This window comes from Diorhabda carinulata, chromosome X (assembly GCF_026250575.1).
Source record: "Diorhabda carinulata isolate Delta chromosome X, icDioCari1.1, whole genome shotgun sequence".
Lineage (NCBI taxonomy): Eukaryota > Metazoa > Arthropoda > Insecta > Coleoptera > Chrysomelidae > Diorhabda > Diorhabda carinulata.
In genome coordinates, this window is record NC_079472.1 from 13,698,650 (window position 1) to 13,715,710 (window position 17,061).

At 29.8% G+C, this 17,061-nt stretch overlaps 1 protein-coding gene across 1 annotated transcript; it reads left to right on the forward strand.

Moving 5' to 3' along the window:
* LOC130901618 (uncharacterized) lies at window positions 1–16,982 on the forward strand. Its single transcript, XM_057813106.1, has 7 exons — window positions 1–969; window positions 1,999–2,359; window positions 3,734–3,842; window positions 7,366–7,573; window positions 9,614–9,754; window positions 13,452–13,743; window positions 14,986–16,982. Exons 1-6 carry the CDS (start codon window positions 273–275, stop codon window positions 13,724–13,726), a joined length of 1,791 nt encoding a protein of 596 aa, XP_057669089.1. The 5' UTR covers window positions 1–272; the 3' UTR covers window positions 13,727–13,743; window positions 14,986–16,982.
* Window positions 16,983–17,061: the final 79 nt, after the last annotated feature.

The following is a 17,061-nucleotide window of genomic DNA, read 5'->3' on the forward strand; positions in this document are numbered from 1 at the left end:
TTCGTTTGAAATCGAAGCTTTAAGTTTGTATATTATATCGAAGGTATACGATGAAGTCGGTCGATAAGTGACGTGATTGTGATTTCCTCAAAAACAAGGGGATTACCCCAATTGAATTTTTCTTGTAAAAACTAGAGAATGTCTTATATTGTTGAATTGAATTTTGAAGATAATATACTGAATTGAACGTACAACTAACCATTTATCGTCGAGCATTATTTTATTGATGCTACGCCATAGAAGTAACCTAATTTTAGGTATTGAGTAAGGCGATGGAAATTGTTAAACGCGTAATAAAATCTAACCATTATTCCGAAACAATTTATTGTTACAAAACAGAAGTAGTGAGTGAAAATAGTAGTCTTCTCGGCTTCAAGGATTCTTTACCAGTTTTAAGCAAACCTATATATAATAATATTAATATGGCATCTGCACCTGGCAAACGAACTGTTAGAGTTGAAACCAATAGTAATACTGGCGAGAAGTTTATAATGCTTAATGGTAAGAAAATCAAGATATTAGCGGAATCTGAAATACCCAAAAACAGTCAAATAACAAAACTAGCTTCACTTCAAAATCTAAACAATTCCAATTGTCCTGTGAAGATAAAAATATTAAAAGGGATCTCAAAGAAGAATGAGGAATATCAAAATTCGTTAACTAATCATACTAATATCTATCCCATAAATATTGATAAGAAAGTTACATCACAGATAACTGGAAAAATACCATTAAATGAAAACAAGTTTAAAATAATACCAATCAGTAGTGTGGAGAACATCGTAGCAAACACAACTGATAAGACTACTGTAGATAGCCTCAGAATGTTAAAAAATGATAATGTTACTAACAAACCCATCATTGTCAATACAACTTTATTGAACAATCTTATTAATAGTACAAGTAATATTCAAAGTGCAGCTCTAGATCTAACCAAAAATTGTGATATGCAGGAAACTACCAGGACAGGTTAGTAAATTGTATCTACTATATTTATGCTTAGAATTTATTATTTATAATTTCTTAAAAAGTTATATAGATCACTATTTAGCTTCCTATTTACATAAGTTTAGTTATAATTTGATAGATGCTTGCTACATATTTTTCAGGTGTAAAAACTAAGAAAAAACTAATTTTTCTTGTTAAAACATATTTTTATTTTGATATTCATAATGTAGGTGATCTATTGATTAATATAAATAAGCAAATCGTCAGTGTCAATAACGTAAAAATTTTACCTATATAAGAATATTGAATATAATGTGAATATAATTCACATTGTGCGACTAAGTGGCTTCACAGAATTCCTTTCAAATGAATTTTCTCTTTGTGACTCCAATGAAGGAAAAAATAATCGATAGATTATTTGGAGAATCGTTTTTGGCTTTACATTCACTATGCATCTCATTGATCTGCTTCTAAAATCCATAAACTCTTCCTAAAGGAGGCTATTTTTATGGGGTTTTTATTTTCCATCTCAAAAACTACTCCTTTGAGGTATTTGAGCCTATTGAGGAAATATGCCTATCACTGTATTTGAGGGGTGGTGGCCTATCAGAAGAGTAACCATCAGATGAATTTAGCCTTTACAAATCTTCAGAAGCTCAGGTCTCAAGTGTTTCTCCAGTTCTTTAGCCATCCATTCAGTTCTTTGTAGATGTTACGTCTCATGAGGTTCTCATCTAAAATATGGAATTGTTGTCTCTTTTTTTGACACAGCTGTTTGCTTTCAACCTTAATGTCCTGGTAACCATAAAAGTAATCGTTGGTGCTAGATTTACAGCTGGTGAACCGAGAGATGTGAAATTATGCTTTTTAAAAGTTTTAGATATTGTTTAATTGAAAGAAATACATTATTTGAGCTCTTATTAACAATAAGTTTTCAAGTCATTATGTTTTGGTACTGGGAATTCTATTCTAATAATTCATGTGAATACTTAATACTGTATCTCAACTTTTTGTTGACAATCTTGCTGAAATATTTTTTTCAAATTATAGCTGTAGTGAGCAAAGACAAATGTTTACAAGCAGACATTAAACCCATTATGGTTACTAAGGAGGTGCAAACCGATGATGATCTTGAACTTGATTTGGATTATTTATTAAGAATGGATATATTTGATTTACCCAGTATAATTAACGACATAGAAACGCAAAGTCCAATATCTGCTGGCAAAATGATAAATAGCAATATTGTTGATGATGGTACTACTAAAAAATATACTACATTGAATAATGTGGTTTCTAAAAAAAATAATGAAAATTCTTTTCTACCTAGTAGTAAATCATCAAAAAACTGTGCAGAGAATTTTTTCAAGGAATTGCGAAATGCCCTTATTTTTGATGAACAAGGGAATTTGTAAGTACACTAATTTCTCATTAAAATAATTATTTAGTTTTCTTTTTATTTTTAATTTCCGTATGTTTTGAATTCTATTTTAAACAAATTTTTGAAGCGCTTCCCCCCCCCCCCCCTATTAATAAAATATGCTTTTCGAACACAAAAATAGCTTCTGGTTTTAAAAATTGTTGATCGGGCATTTTTCACGAACAAAAAAATTACTTAGTGGTAAATCTGGGATGTATGCTGGATGGACAATGAACTTGGCCTTCTAGTTGTTTATTTAAAATTTATTATTTAAAATTAGTTTCTTTTATCATTTTAAATCAGAAGAGAGCTAAAATCCAGAACAATTAGAAGCATAATCATATCGAAAGGTCTAAGAAATAAGAGATTGTTTGAGAAGTAATGTCAAGATGAGTGTGGTTTACAAAATTCATATTTTCTCAAAATTTCCCCTACATCCTTGCAAGTTTTCTGAATTTACCATCAATATCCACATCCTTTATGCTAATACAATCGTATATTTTCAATATAAAAAATTTCAGGTGATTAACCATTTCATTCAAAATAATTCTTATCAACAGGATAAAGATAAAGTAAAACTATATTGGGTTTTCTGTAACAGATTTTATTTTTGTGGGTTACATAGAGATAACAAATTAGGGTAGGTCAACTTTTAAATTGTATTTTCCACAATTCAAACATAAATTTTACTATACAGGATGATTCACGCAACTCTTTATTTTGAATGACTAACCTAACCTAAATATCATATATATTTTCTGAATAATTTATGATACTGAAACGTTACCTCATCATCAAATCCATTTGTTTGAGAATATTATTTACCATTCAAGTAGAATGACATATTTCCTAATCCTTCTGTCACTAGATAGTTTCATTTTAGAGGCTCAGATTTGTAGTTTAGCAAACTTAGTCTCTAATAATGCTTTAATATTTTTCAACTGTAATTTCCTTCTGTAAATATGAGATAACATGTTCAACTATTAAGAACGTTTCTCAAATAGTGGATAGGATACTCAGCTGACCAATTTCTCCAATTTTGGTCGGTTGAAGAGATCTTCTGGTCATAAACTAGCGAAGATCATGATCAGTGGGATGAGATTATCACGTACTTGGTGTTTAAAGGCAATCTAGTTGAAGAGGTCTTCGTGTCATTACAGAGGTCCTGGTAGTGATATGGGAATACTGTGTGATTTTGTTTTCATTTTAATGTCAAAGTTAAGTTATTTGTAGTAAAAATTTCATTATAAATGATTGGGAATTGAATAAACAATGTAGAATTTGTTTTTCACTTCAATTTTGTCGAAATAAAACTTCTAACTTCAAATTTATTGTCTTTGGCTCCACTGTTAATATACTTTTCAGACCAATTCATGTAGCAGTTCTGACGAATGACATCAAGTTTGTTAAACGTAGTATATTTATCCTGAAACTTTTGAAACAATCAATGGATATACCGAATAATAAAGATTATGTAAGTACTTATTTATGTATAATGATATTTATAAAGATTTTGTCTCCAACATTTACTTTACATTTAGCTTTAGCTATGGAAGACGAGGATGTATCATAGAACCAATAAAATATCCGTATACTGAAGATTTTAGTGCTATTATCAGATTGAGTCCAGTGTTGAAACGTTGAATGAGTCTTGTGTGAATGATAGTTTTCATAAGTAAAATTAGAAGAATTATGATCTAAAACAAACTATTTACAATTAGCAAATTTTTAAGACAGTAGCAGTTTGACGAACCCAGCCCTTATATCTGGAAATTCTTTCTCAACCATATTTCCCAAAATCATTAATTAATCGTAAATCAACTCTCAAAGGGTCAAAATTACCTAGTGAGGGAGGTCTAGTGTTTTTTACAAGCTCAGAAGGAATTTCTTTATATATTTTTCTTGAAAATGTGAAAATGTATTGAATTTTATTTAATGTAGATAGTATTGCTGAATATTGTGGTACATATGTCGTCTAGCATCAACATACGTTATGTACCATACTGTAATTGATGGGGGATATGGAAATTATGAGTAAAGGTGATCAGATATAGTGGTTGATTGCATTATACAACACATTATAGTTGAATTGGTTTAAATGGGAACCATTGGGAAAGAGATTTTGGATGAGCTGTGGCAGATTTGATTGAAGAAAAATGCAAACTAAGAGATTTGGGGAGGAAAACAAACTGCGAATGTGGAAAATGTTCATTTATCAACATCCGTTTTTATTTTATTGTAATTTTTGTTATAACCTTTTCTTTTAACCTATATTTCAATTATATTTTATTGTAAAATAACTTTCCCTCTCAACCTATATTCAAATTTTAGCCTTTTTATTAACAAAATAATCTTCCCTTTTATCTTATATTTTAATTCTAGACATTTTATTGTCAAAATAACCTGCCCTCTCAACCTATATTTCAGTTAAAGCCATTTTATTGTCAAAATAACCTGCCCTTTTAACCTATATCTCAATTATAGCCATTTTATTGTCAAAATATCGTGCGTTCTTATCCTATATTTAAATTGTAGCCATTTTATTATCAAAATAACCTACTATTTCCTACCATATCTCAATTATAGTCATTTTATTGTCAAAATAACCTGTCCTTTTAACCTATATCTCAATTATAGTCAAAATAACCTGCCCTTTTAATCTATATCTCAATTATAGTCATTTTATTGTCAAAATAACCTGCCCTTTTAACCTTTATCTCAATATAATCATTTATTTGTCATCCATGATTCAAGCATGAATAATTTTAATGACACTAAATCTCATATTTTGTTGAACATTGTAAATTTTTCGATTTATTTATGTTGTATCGTTATGGTTATATGGTTTGTTTATTTTGATCACGTGTATACTTATATTTTACTCATTTTTAATTTGGATTTGATACACTAACAATCTATGAGTAAATTCTCTGTGAAGAACAAGTTTTTTATCAAAATTTCCTTTATACAAGTCTTTAACTTTATAACTTTTTTATACCATTTGTATAGAAATATTTTCATTTAGCTGTTGTCTTATAGCCATGCTTTGGTCCAAATAACTTGATCTTTCAACCTTTATCTCAATATAGCCATTTTATCTTTAATATAGCTATTTTATGCTCCGAATAAGTTGCCCTTTAAACCTATATTCCAATTATAGCTATTTTATGGTCCAAATAACCCGCCCTTTTAACCTATAGCTTAATTATAGCCTCTTATGATCCAAATAACGTGCCCTTTTAAAAGCTGCAGAAGAAGTAGACAAAAATAATGATAAAACAAATAAAATGACTTGTAGATGGTAGATGTCAATAAAAATAAATTATAGAGTATTTACGAGGTGTGCTAAAGAAATCGTTAGAGTAAAAAGGGCTGTCGTAACGTAATTCAAGTGGCTACTGTTACTTTGTCGTGTACATAAATATTTTCACTATTTGTATATATTTTGTTGTAGCAAATTTTCTGCTTATTCATATTTTCGAATGATTTTTTGTTGTTGACGTTATCACTAAATAATAAATATCACATATGATGATACTTATCTCTATTTTGAGATTAATTTTAATAAAAAAGAAATTAAACAAACAAATAATGGTTTGAAACAAGTTGATACCATTAACTGTATTTGATTATGAAGACAGTTGTTTATAGTGTTGCCTCTCGTGTCCTTGATTTATGTTCCATTACACAATTAGTTATCGTTTTGTAAAAAAAGGGGGAATCACTTTTAAATGTATACATTTCTGATAAAAACATTCGAGTTAAATTATCGGTTATCAGTCTAGAATGATGGATTAAATTTAATCGACTGATTTCGCGTAATTTTGATCCTATGATGTATCACCAACATCGAGGTCAACCGAGGCTGCTCCAAAATATACTTCAGCAGTCAAAACAATGGTTTTTGGGGGGGGGGGATGTATCGGCGCTAAACAAAGTCAAGAGGTCTTTAGGTCCAAGGTTTAAGTCGCTCTATGCTTTCCTCCATCAATTTTTGTTCATGGTTGTGCACGTTGCAGTTCTCTATGCTTCTATCCAGACGCCCTCGCTTCATCTCCTCTTTTCACCTAACTGTCTTCGTCCTTTCTGGGTATACGTCCCATTCAACGGAGACTTTTTGTTTTGACTACATATCCCATCTCAGCTTAACCATACAGTATTGATCTCTGCGTTCGTTCTTCTTCTCGTACTCCTCCGAACATTCTCCTTAGTACCTTTCTCTCCCATACGTTTATTTTGTTTTCTTCTTTTTGTTCATGATCCATACATCACCGTTGGTTGTATGACTGCCTTGTAAATGCGTCTCTCGAAATATCTTTTGATCTTGATAGTCCTCTTAGGGCTTCAAACATTTCGTTTCCTCTCGCTAGTCTTTTGTCGATTTCCCTGGTTTCACCCCTTCGTTTGTTACTGTCACTCACAGGTATTCGAACTCCTGGACTTTATCAAATTTATAATCCTTGTTTTGTTCTGTAGTCATTTTTTGCAGCTATTCAGATCCCTTCTCGTCTCCATATATTTGGTATTTTGTTCATTTATGCGCAGTCCATATTACTTTGCTTTCTTTTCTAGTTCTTTTTCTGGAGCCACTCGTTCGACATCCAACCCCTATAATTCACTCAGTCAGTCACATCCGCCTTCTTATGTACTGGATAAATAATTGGTGTGACATCTGCTCTTCCTACCATATTTTTTTAATCAAATTATATCGCTCCCTTAAGGATTCACCATCAGACTTTATAACTTTTATTGGAATCCCATTCCTATCGGCACTTTTGCTTTAATTGAAATTCCTTTTAAAGGACACATAAAATCTTGAGATATTGTGATAGAGATCGAAATAGGTCGAAACGTCAAGATTTTATCTGTTTCATCCCCCCAAAAAATATGAAAAGGTTTTAGAAGGGAATAGTTAAAGACAATTCGATTATCTAACGTTTATCCGTGGTTACCCTCAATAAAAACTCATCCCGATAGTCACGATGCTTCTATTTTAGAGTCCGCTTCAACTAGCAATTATTAATGACTCACCAGTGAATATTATCGGCGCTCTATTAACTAACGGCGCTAGCGTTCATCTCACGGATTCGGAAGGAAATAATGTTATCCATTACGCAGTTGAATTCGAAAGAGCCGAAGCCTTGAAATGGTTATTGAGCTACATTGGACCGGAGACAAACTGTATAGACGAATATAATCACGAAGGTGAGTTTAGATGTTGATTAATCACTAATTAATTTCGTTTCAAGCACTTTAACAAACTAATATTTCACTTTCAGTAGCGTCATTAATTTTTATAAAGCAAACAGATTATTTTCTAAGATCATAAAGTAAATCTGGACCCCTTGATAAAATCTCTTGTTCCTAAAACTACATCGTCGTAATGACTCTGTATATTCCCAAACTACCAGAAACCTCAGAAGATTTTGACGAAGACTGAGACACTACTAGAGACTCATCTTAACAATAATCTGGATTGTTTGCTCTTCGTTTACAAGGATGGCATTTGTTGGCTTTAGATACTTATATTTTGATGTTTTGAAACAACTAAATCATTGAGTTCCTGTTGGGATATTGATGCAACTTGTTTACATGAATCGGAAGAGTGGAGAAACTTTGTTGATGTATCAATCTTAAGTTTGGAGACAGTAATACTAAACCTTTTCTATATATTCCCATCAAAGTCTTTTTGAAGTTACTACTGATGATACCTCTTCGATTTTTCGTCTCCTTTTCTTTTTATTGGGTCAAATAATATGATTTGCAGATGATGTGCTTTGTAGTTTCCTTCTCTATTCCACGGAACCGGAAGTCGGGATCCATTTTTTATTTGTGGTAATCGTGACCAGTGATTAGTTTAAAGTTTGAAGATATATATAATCCATCTATTCCCATGAAAGTCTTATGAAAGCATGGATTTTACCATCACTAACTAAGAATGAGGATGCCTGCTTTTCGGAACTGGAAAATTCTCTTCTATTAGGTCAAATAACATGATATACCTCCTTGTATAAGACCTTGACCTTTGCAGATGATCTGCTTTTTAGTTTCCTTTTCTATTGTACAAAATCGGAAGTCAGGATCTATTTTTTATTTGTGATAACCCTTACCCTGTCTGCAGCAACGCCTCTTTGTTTTTCCCCTTTTTCACAGTTTAAGCAATTCCTTAAACTGTGAATAAGGAATTTAACTGAAGATTTGGGTCCTATGTCCAAGGATCCAGTTCCACCAGCTAATGTGAATTTTCTTTGGGATAAAACTCAATACAAGTAGAAAATTTTCTTCTATAGCTGAAGATATCCCTGATGGACATGATAAGGACAATAGCACTAAATTATTAAATTAGTGTTCTGTTATCGATTCTAGATAAGTGTGGAAAATTTTGAATTTACTTGAAATAGATATAAAACTTATTATAGACCCACCTAAATTTTATTATGATAACAAATATTTCCAAAAATTTCAAATATATCGATTCATCAATATTCTTGGTTTATATGACTATAAAAATATTTTCAGAAATAATTTTCTTGACATGTAGGTAAATAAAAATAATTTGTTATCTATAGTGCGTATTAAAAAATATATTTCTGATTAATATTTCCAAGATTTTAAATATATTTTAGGTGTTTAATCACCAATAAAAAAAATATCATCATATTTGTCGTTAATGAATACAAGGTCATGATAAGGTAATGAAAGAGTTATATTTCCAAATGTAACCGCCTTTTGGCTACTACCGAAGATTTACTAAAAACTACTTTGTCTTCTTTGACGATTCTACGAACGTTATAACGTGAAATTCACATAGTTTGTCCCATCCAGTCACTTTAACGTTAAAACACTATACATAACGTACCCCCGCGCTAAACAACCCTATTAAAACATTCCAACCCTAGTTATGCAAAAGAAAAGACTTCAAATAACCTTGCAGAGGAAAATAATCCTATATCAGAGCCATAACTAAATCCTTCCGAGAGTGATTTTCACTTAAAAATGTTGAAAAATTTTTATTACAGGATTAACGTCCTCATAGTTTGTTCCATCAAGTCACTTTCACGTTAAGACACTATACATAACGTTCCCCCGCGCTAAACAACCCTATTAAAATATCCCAAGCCAAGTTATGAAAAAGAAAAGACTTCAAATAACCTTGCAGAGGAAAAAAATCCTATATCAGGGCAATAACTAAATCCTCCAACGAGTGATTTTAATTTGAAAATGTTAAAAAAAGTTTTATTACAGGGTTAACGCCGTTGATGATATGCTGTTTAAATGGTTATCACGATTGTGCAGAAATTTTGTTGGAATCTGAGGCTAACCCAAATGTCAAAGATCAAATTTCTGGTAGGACGGCCCTGTTTCATGCCTCCGAAAGGCAAGATGGTATGTACCTTTTTGGGAATCTTAATGTACCAAAATGAATTTGATTTTTCAGAAGTTTTCAATGTAAAGGAAAATTTATTATCCATCATAATGGAAAAATATTTATGTTTTCTTAGCTCTTGTCATTTATATATTCTAATATTTATATATATATATATATATATATACACGGTGACCCAACGAAAACTACTCACTTTAAAGTTGTAAAAGGGGAACTTAATAGCACAAAAAAATAATTATTATATGTACTTGGAACCAGATTTGAGTTCGTATCCTTCCAATTTTGAATAATATTCATCCATTTTGATCATCGGTATGCTTTGAACTTGAAGATTAAACTGATGGAAATGGATTTAGTGAAAACAGTTTCAGATCACTTATAGATGAATGGTACCCAGTCCATAAGGAAACTATTTCTGGTGTACAGTAAAATAATAAAATTTCAAATTTCAAAATTGTACTGTTTACTTAAACAAAACTTTTTTTGGTTAGGAAGAAGACAACAATATTATTGATCAGGAATTGTTTTTTTTTGTCAATAAGATGGTACATCATCATATCTTATTGTACCGGTTGATAAATTTCTCAATAATCACTTTCCTGGTATATAGGTTGGATGAAGAAGACTTGTGGAGAAGTCACCAGAATCGATCCATTTAGATTTATTTCTTTGGGGTCGATGGTATTTGAAACAATTCATTAATTGACTCCAAATGTGCTAAGATCACGTTGAAGGACACATTTGATAATGAAAATTTCATCATTCTTCTTATTTATAGTTTTTAAATCGAAAATTAGGGATTGATGATCAAATAGTTGAAATTTTCATATAATTTTCACCAACCAAAGAAAGACTTTTAGGCTGATCACTGAAGAAATGTAGAAGATCCAAGGAATGAGATTTTAGTTCCAAAATAGGACCAAAAAACGAAAAAGAAATCCAAAATTAACAATTATTCTTACAAATCCATTGAAGAATTTTACAAAAAAAATATAGTCGATTTTAAAGAGAATTCATAGTTTTTTAGAGCACTGGCACCAATCACCAATGTTTTTGAAGTTTCTCAATGGGGTGGTATCTTTATAAAAATTTGATGAAATCCATAGACTTTCATTTCAAAGGTAAATGTGTTACCTTTGTCTATGGATTTCATCAATTTTTTATAAATCAGCAGTTATTTAGAATAGTTTTTGTTGGGACACACAGTGTATAAATAAAATGGTTTTGGAGATTTTTTTTATTAATTACATATTGTGAATGAAATATCAAATGTGCCTATTATTTAATGTTACTTCATAAAAATTGATAACACCTGGAAATGGTTTATTTTTATTTGCTTTAGTATTTTCTACATTGTTAACAACTTCTACAGCAGCATTTGCAATATTTTGATAAATTTCTAAATAGAAGTATGAGCTTCAGTTATTGCTGGGTTGCAAACCTTCGTAGAGCACTTGAACTAACCGAATTTCTTCTAAAGCATTTGTGCTATTATTAATTATTTGACTTGTAACTTCTTCGTCGTTTTCTACATTGTTAACAACTTCTAAGGCAGTGTTTGCAATATTTAGTTCTTAATTGATTAAATTCTTAATGCAAGTATATTCTTTAGTGACATTGCTGGATTGCAAAACTTCAAAGAGCACTTGAACAAACCAAAAATGTTTCCGAAGTTCTTTTAAAGCATGATTATGCATTTGTGCTATTATTAAACATTTGACTTTTAACTTCTTCGTCATCTGCTTCATTGTTAACAGCTTCTATAGCAGAGTTTGCAATCTTTTGTTTTGAATCGATTAAATTCTTAATTCAAGTATAACCTTTGGTGACATTGCTGGATTGTAAACCTTCGTAGAGCACTTGAACCAACTAACAATGTTTCTAAAGTTCTTCTAAAGCATTTGTGCTATTATTAAACATTTGACTTGAAACTTATTCGTCATTTGCTTCATTGTTGACAACTTCTACAGCAGTCTTTGCAATCTTTTGTTTTGAATGGATTAAATTCTTAATTCTAGTATAACCTTTAGTGACATTGCTGTATTGCTATCTGCTAGTTGTAAAAAAATAGCAACTTCCTAGGTACTTTGTTTATTTTGTGGGGATTAGCACATTTACATATTTTAAAAATGATAAATTTTTATAAAAATCTTTTTTGTTTTTACATTGTATTTAAAATAAATTTGTTGAAAAATAAGGATATACCTAAACTATTTTAGATATTCAATTAATCGAATAATGTTTTATAGTATATTTTCCTTGAATTTTGAGGTAATTTCTTGGTAACATATACATAGATAAGCTTATCTATACTTATGTATTTAAGATAAGTTTTTAAGTTTCTGATAACGCAACACGAGTATTTAAAAACCATATTTTATTTATAACATTCAAATTTGAGACGTATTTTTATATTTCGATTATCATTCTGTAATTTACAGATTATTTTTTGTTTTGTGTCTGCAATGTAATAATCTTATTATACATTTTGGTATTAAATTTTTTTTACAAATTCGTGTCGCTCCTTTTACTCTATTAATTTATTTTCTGTTATTTCTCAAAGTTTTTCTCAATTCTCTTCATTTTATGTCATAATCAATTAACTATCGATTTTTCAATACTAGCTTTTAATACTAAGTTTTTAAGAATTTATATAACGAAATTCAATATAAAATCATTTTTGTATTATAGTCTATTCGTTTTGAGTATGAAGCAAATTAAATATAGTGAAAGGAAATAAAAAAATAAATAAAATCGAAAATAATTAGAATTTTTTTCATAATCTCAAATCTTCGTTTTTTCAAATTATTTTCAGGAGTTTAAATGTTTATGTAAACTCACTTGTTATCAATTATTGATGTAAACTTTTATTACAAGTAATATACTGAAATATTTTTTTTTCTTGGTGTATAAAAAAAAACGAAAAAAATGAAATAAATTATGCAAAAATGTCAATTTTTCATGATTTTACAGGTTCATATTATCAAAATTGACTTTATCTTACATATTATCGTTTCTATTTTCTTTTCAAGTAACCATTAAAGTAATATAAACAAAAAATTACCTATGAATGAAGGTTATTTACGATTATTCAACCTTTTCACTGCGGGGCCCCCCTAGAACCGATTCTAAACGAATTGGAAACCCTGTATACCACTTGTAAAGTTGGAAAAAATATCGATAATCGTTGAGGAGAGTTTGTAAAAAAATGATTTTTTATCAAAAAATGTTTCTAATTTATTCTAAATTAATTGGATACCTTGTATATTAGTTGTGAAGGTGGTAAAAAATCGAGGTCTGGAATAATGTTCTGTGATGCGGACCCTTAAAGTCCGGTGTAATATTTTCAACATTTAACTGTTGCAATCGACTTGAATAGGTCAATAAACGCATTCTAATAGATTTCTTTAACAACTTATCCTCTATTCCATATTCTTCATCACGCAGTCTTCTTATTTCTTCTTCTACCTCAGTGTTCATTGAGTATTTTACTTTTTCCTCTTCTTTTGTCATTTCTGAAATTTTCCTGTTATGTTTTTACCATCTTCGTATAGGGGTCATTTTGTATTCCACCATTATTAAGTTTGAGAAATGTTCTGATTGATAAGGTTAAGTTAATAAATATGAACATGACAGTTATTCATCTATTCACCCAATTTGTAATCGTTTGATTAATTAACGAATTATTATTTTCAGTTGACATGGTTGAGATGTTGTTGCAATTCAATGCTTGCACCAAAACGAAAAATTTTTTCGGAACCAGCCCGCACGACGCCATGTACGAGATCGAAGATATGCCGGAACAAATAAAATTCATGATTTTAGGAAAAAATAAACGGAAAACCGTCGACGATCCGAGACCTTCAAAATATAAAAAGACTGAATTGAATAAAGCCGGTTTGAAAACTTATGCCAGATTGGAAAAAATCCAATTCAAACCTAACGTAAAAACGTTTTCAGTTGTTAAATAATAACAACTTTTAATTAGGTTAGTTGAAATAATTTGTCATAGAAATTAAGATTGCTACAAAAATTAATTTCAAATTTCCAAATATCAAACATACTCCAGTCCAACATTCTAATACCACCTATTTTTAATGTATAGAGTATATTCAGGTGATTATTTGGTTGAGGCATTAAATCATTCACAATTGGATGCTTTTTATTGAATTGCATTTATTTCCTGTTGTTGTCACATGATTATAGTTAGTTGCTACATGAGTAATCCACCAGAAACTATTTAGGTGAACTAGGAAGTTCCAATAAACCGAAAATATTCCAAAAATCTCGTTATCTTGCTTCAAAACTACTAAATCCAATTCATGAAATCGAATTTTTATTAATATAGGAAGAAATTATATTGAATTGTAACAATCTCATCTTCATTGTACTGGGTATAGATTACTCATCCTTTATGATCGTAGCAATGTCATTTTTTTTTAAATTCAACCATAATTCCATTTATTCTCACTCCATAAGATCTGCTTTTGTCGAATACCATTTACAGTTCCAAATTTCTTATTAATTTTCCTTTCTTCTTTGTTTTCTACGAATTTTCTATTTTCTGTATCGAAAATTCTGTAATTTCTTCTTTTTCTGCTACACTCAGTTCAACAGGTGCTTCTTGAGGAAGTAACGTCCTATAAGGAATAAAGCTAAGATCCAGATCTCCGAGCAAAAGGAACCTTTTTATAAATGGTCCAGCCCTAAAAGTATCCTAGCGAGTAATTCTCTTTAAGATTGTCCTTTCTCCTGAAATTATTTCTTGTATGTGCGTTTTCTTGTACCGCAGAAAGACTCCGGTCCAATGAAAGGTGTTTTCGATTTTTTCTTTGCATGTATATCGGCTCCTCCCCAAACCAAAATGACAATATTGTTATTGAGTTTCCAGTGGCACTTCCATATCAACTTTAAATATGTGAAAATTTTGGACTTTGAGTTGTATTTAAGTACTTTTAGAATAATTTCTGTAGTATTTAAATACTTTTTGAATTATTTCTATAGTATTTAAGTTCTTTTAGAGTATTTTGTACAATATTTGTGTACTTTTGAAGTACATTCTACAGTATTTGAGTACTTTTAGAGTAATTTCTATTGTATTTAAATACTTTTAGAATTATTTCTATAGTATTTAAGTTCTTTTAGAGTACTTTCTACAATATTTGAGTACTTTTGAAGTACAATATACAGTATTTGAGTACTTTTCTTATAATAATTATCCAATTTTTAGCTGCGCATATTATGATCGGTAGATGTAGATTGTTGTACTACAACTTTAAAGTTTCAACATCTGCAGCTATCACCAATCGTGCAGCTACTATAAAGACATAATATCTCAAAATGGAATCGCCTTTATTGAAGCATGCGACAGCGGAGGATAAGTTTTTAGTGACAAATTCTTAGTGACGTAGAAAAATGACAACACTAGATGATATATATATATATATATATGTTGTCTAATGTTGCCTTATGATATTTACTTCGGAATTTAGTATCTATAATGTTTGTGTTCACTTTAATTTTATGCAGTTGTTAATAATTTTATTGTCTAGTATAGATAGTGCCAGATGGGTGTACTTCACGATATGAATTGAATTGTAGAATGTAATTATCTATAGTTTTAAGTTAGATTTAAGTTTAATAAGTAAATATTTATTAGGTAGTTATCTGAAATTTTAAATGCGTATAAACAAGTTAACCATTTCACTTAATGCCTACTACAGTGAATTATTCCATTAGAAGATTACTTGACTGGAAGGCTTATTTTGTAATGGTTTTCATCCCTATTCTGTTGTTACTTTTGTATTATCAGGAATGTTGTTGAAACGTTTTTTTTTCTTGGAGAGTGGGGAGAGCCAGAAGTCGTATAATACTGGATATACGAGGAGAAACAGAAAAAGTTTTGCCAAAAACTCCCCAATCAAAAGATTTGGGGTACTCTGTTTTATTGAAAATGTTTTTGTACGTTTTTCTTTGTTTTCAATGTCTATGCATGAATCGAACGTTCTTCGTCCTGAACCACTTTTAAAACAGTCTTCACAGTACCTAGCTCAATACCGTAGACTAATTTTGATGTGACTGTCTTTGGTACTTTTTTAAAATTCAATTGTCATTTTAGTAGCACCTCGAATACAAAGCGCTCATGCGTTTTGATACCTGAAATAATGAAAATTCTATTGTAGCAAATATATATCGGTACCATACAGAACATTTAGGTACTTTGTATAGTATTTAAGTACTCTTTGAGTACTTTCTACAATATTTAAGTATTTTCCGAACAATTTCTATAGTATTTAAGTACTTTTAAAGTGCTTTTTGTAGTATTCAAGTACTTTTCGAATATTTTCTACAATATTTGAGTACTCTTCAAATAATTTCCATAGTATTTAACTACTTTTAGAGTACTTTCTACAGTATTTGAATACTTTTTGAGCATCTTCTGTAGTATTTAAGTAGTTTCTGAATACTTTTCGAGTACTTTCAAGTAGTAATTGCTGTAATACTTGATACTTTTTTGATTATTGGAGAATTCAAATTAGTGAAGGCTGTTTTTTAGATTTTTTTATTGAACAATTTTATACTTATAATTCCATAAAGGAAAGTCAATTATGACTGTTACTATTCTCCTTTTAACAATTCCAGTAACTACCTATTTATAGCCGGAAATAATCAGTATTAGAAAACTTAGTTTCTTGATAGTCGTTAGAAATTTCTTCTAATTATTTTCATTAAGTTTCGTTTAGGTTATCATCAAGTTCAATAGTGGAAACAAAATTTTTATTATTGAACCAGATCCTTAGAAAATTGTAAAAAGTAAAAGTAGTAGGATGAAACCTATTAAAAAAGCAATAGAATATAAGAAAAATCAAAGAAAAAATAAATTACGGTTGATTTTAGGTTAGGAAAAGGAAGGGGGGGAGTGATTTTCTATAGGTTAAAAACTTCATCTGGCTTTGTGGTAAAATTATGAGTCTTATGGAAAAAGTTAGATACTAAAGTTATAGGTAATAAAAAAATCTACAATTTTTGTATCCACACTTTTTTCACATAACCTCAAAATTTATGTGAAAAATTTAAATAACTAAGTTTTTGGTATTTTTTGTACGAAATTCTGTGCAAAAACCGTTTTATGACTAAAATAAACTACAATTTTTTTTATTTTGACTTACTATCGAAAATCGTAACGTCAAAATATCTCCTTTTTTCAGGTCTGATAAAAAGTCAAAATAAGATGAAAAATATTTTAAATCAAAAATATTAAAGTGTGTAATGTAAATGTTCACCGAATTTTTCACAAAAAATTATT

Excerpts from the sequence above, each read along its gene's own strand:
- LOC130901618 (XM_057813106.1), top strand. The coding sequence starts at position 273 with ATGGAAATTGTTAAACGCGTAATAAAATCTAACCATTATTCCGAAACA. Across the intron at positions 2,360-3,733 it reads TTTGATGAACAAGGGAATTT|ACCAATTCATGTAGCAGTTC; the intron begins GTAAGTACACTA and ends TATACTTTTCAG. Across the intron at positions 7,574-9,613 it reads AGACGAATATAATCACGAAG|GGTTAACGCCGTTGATGATA; the intron begins GTGAGTTTAGAT and ends GTTTTATTACAG.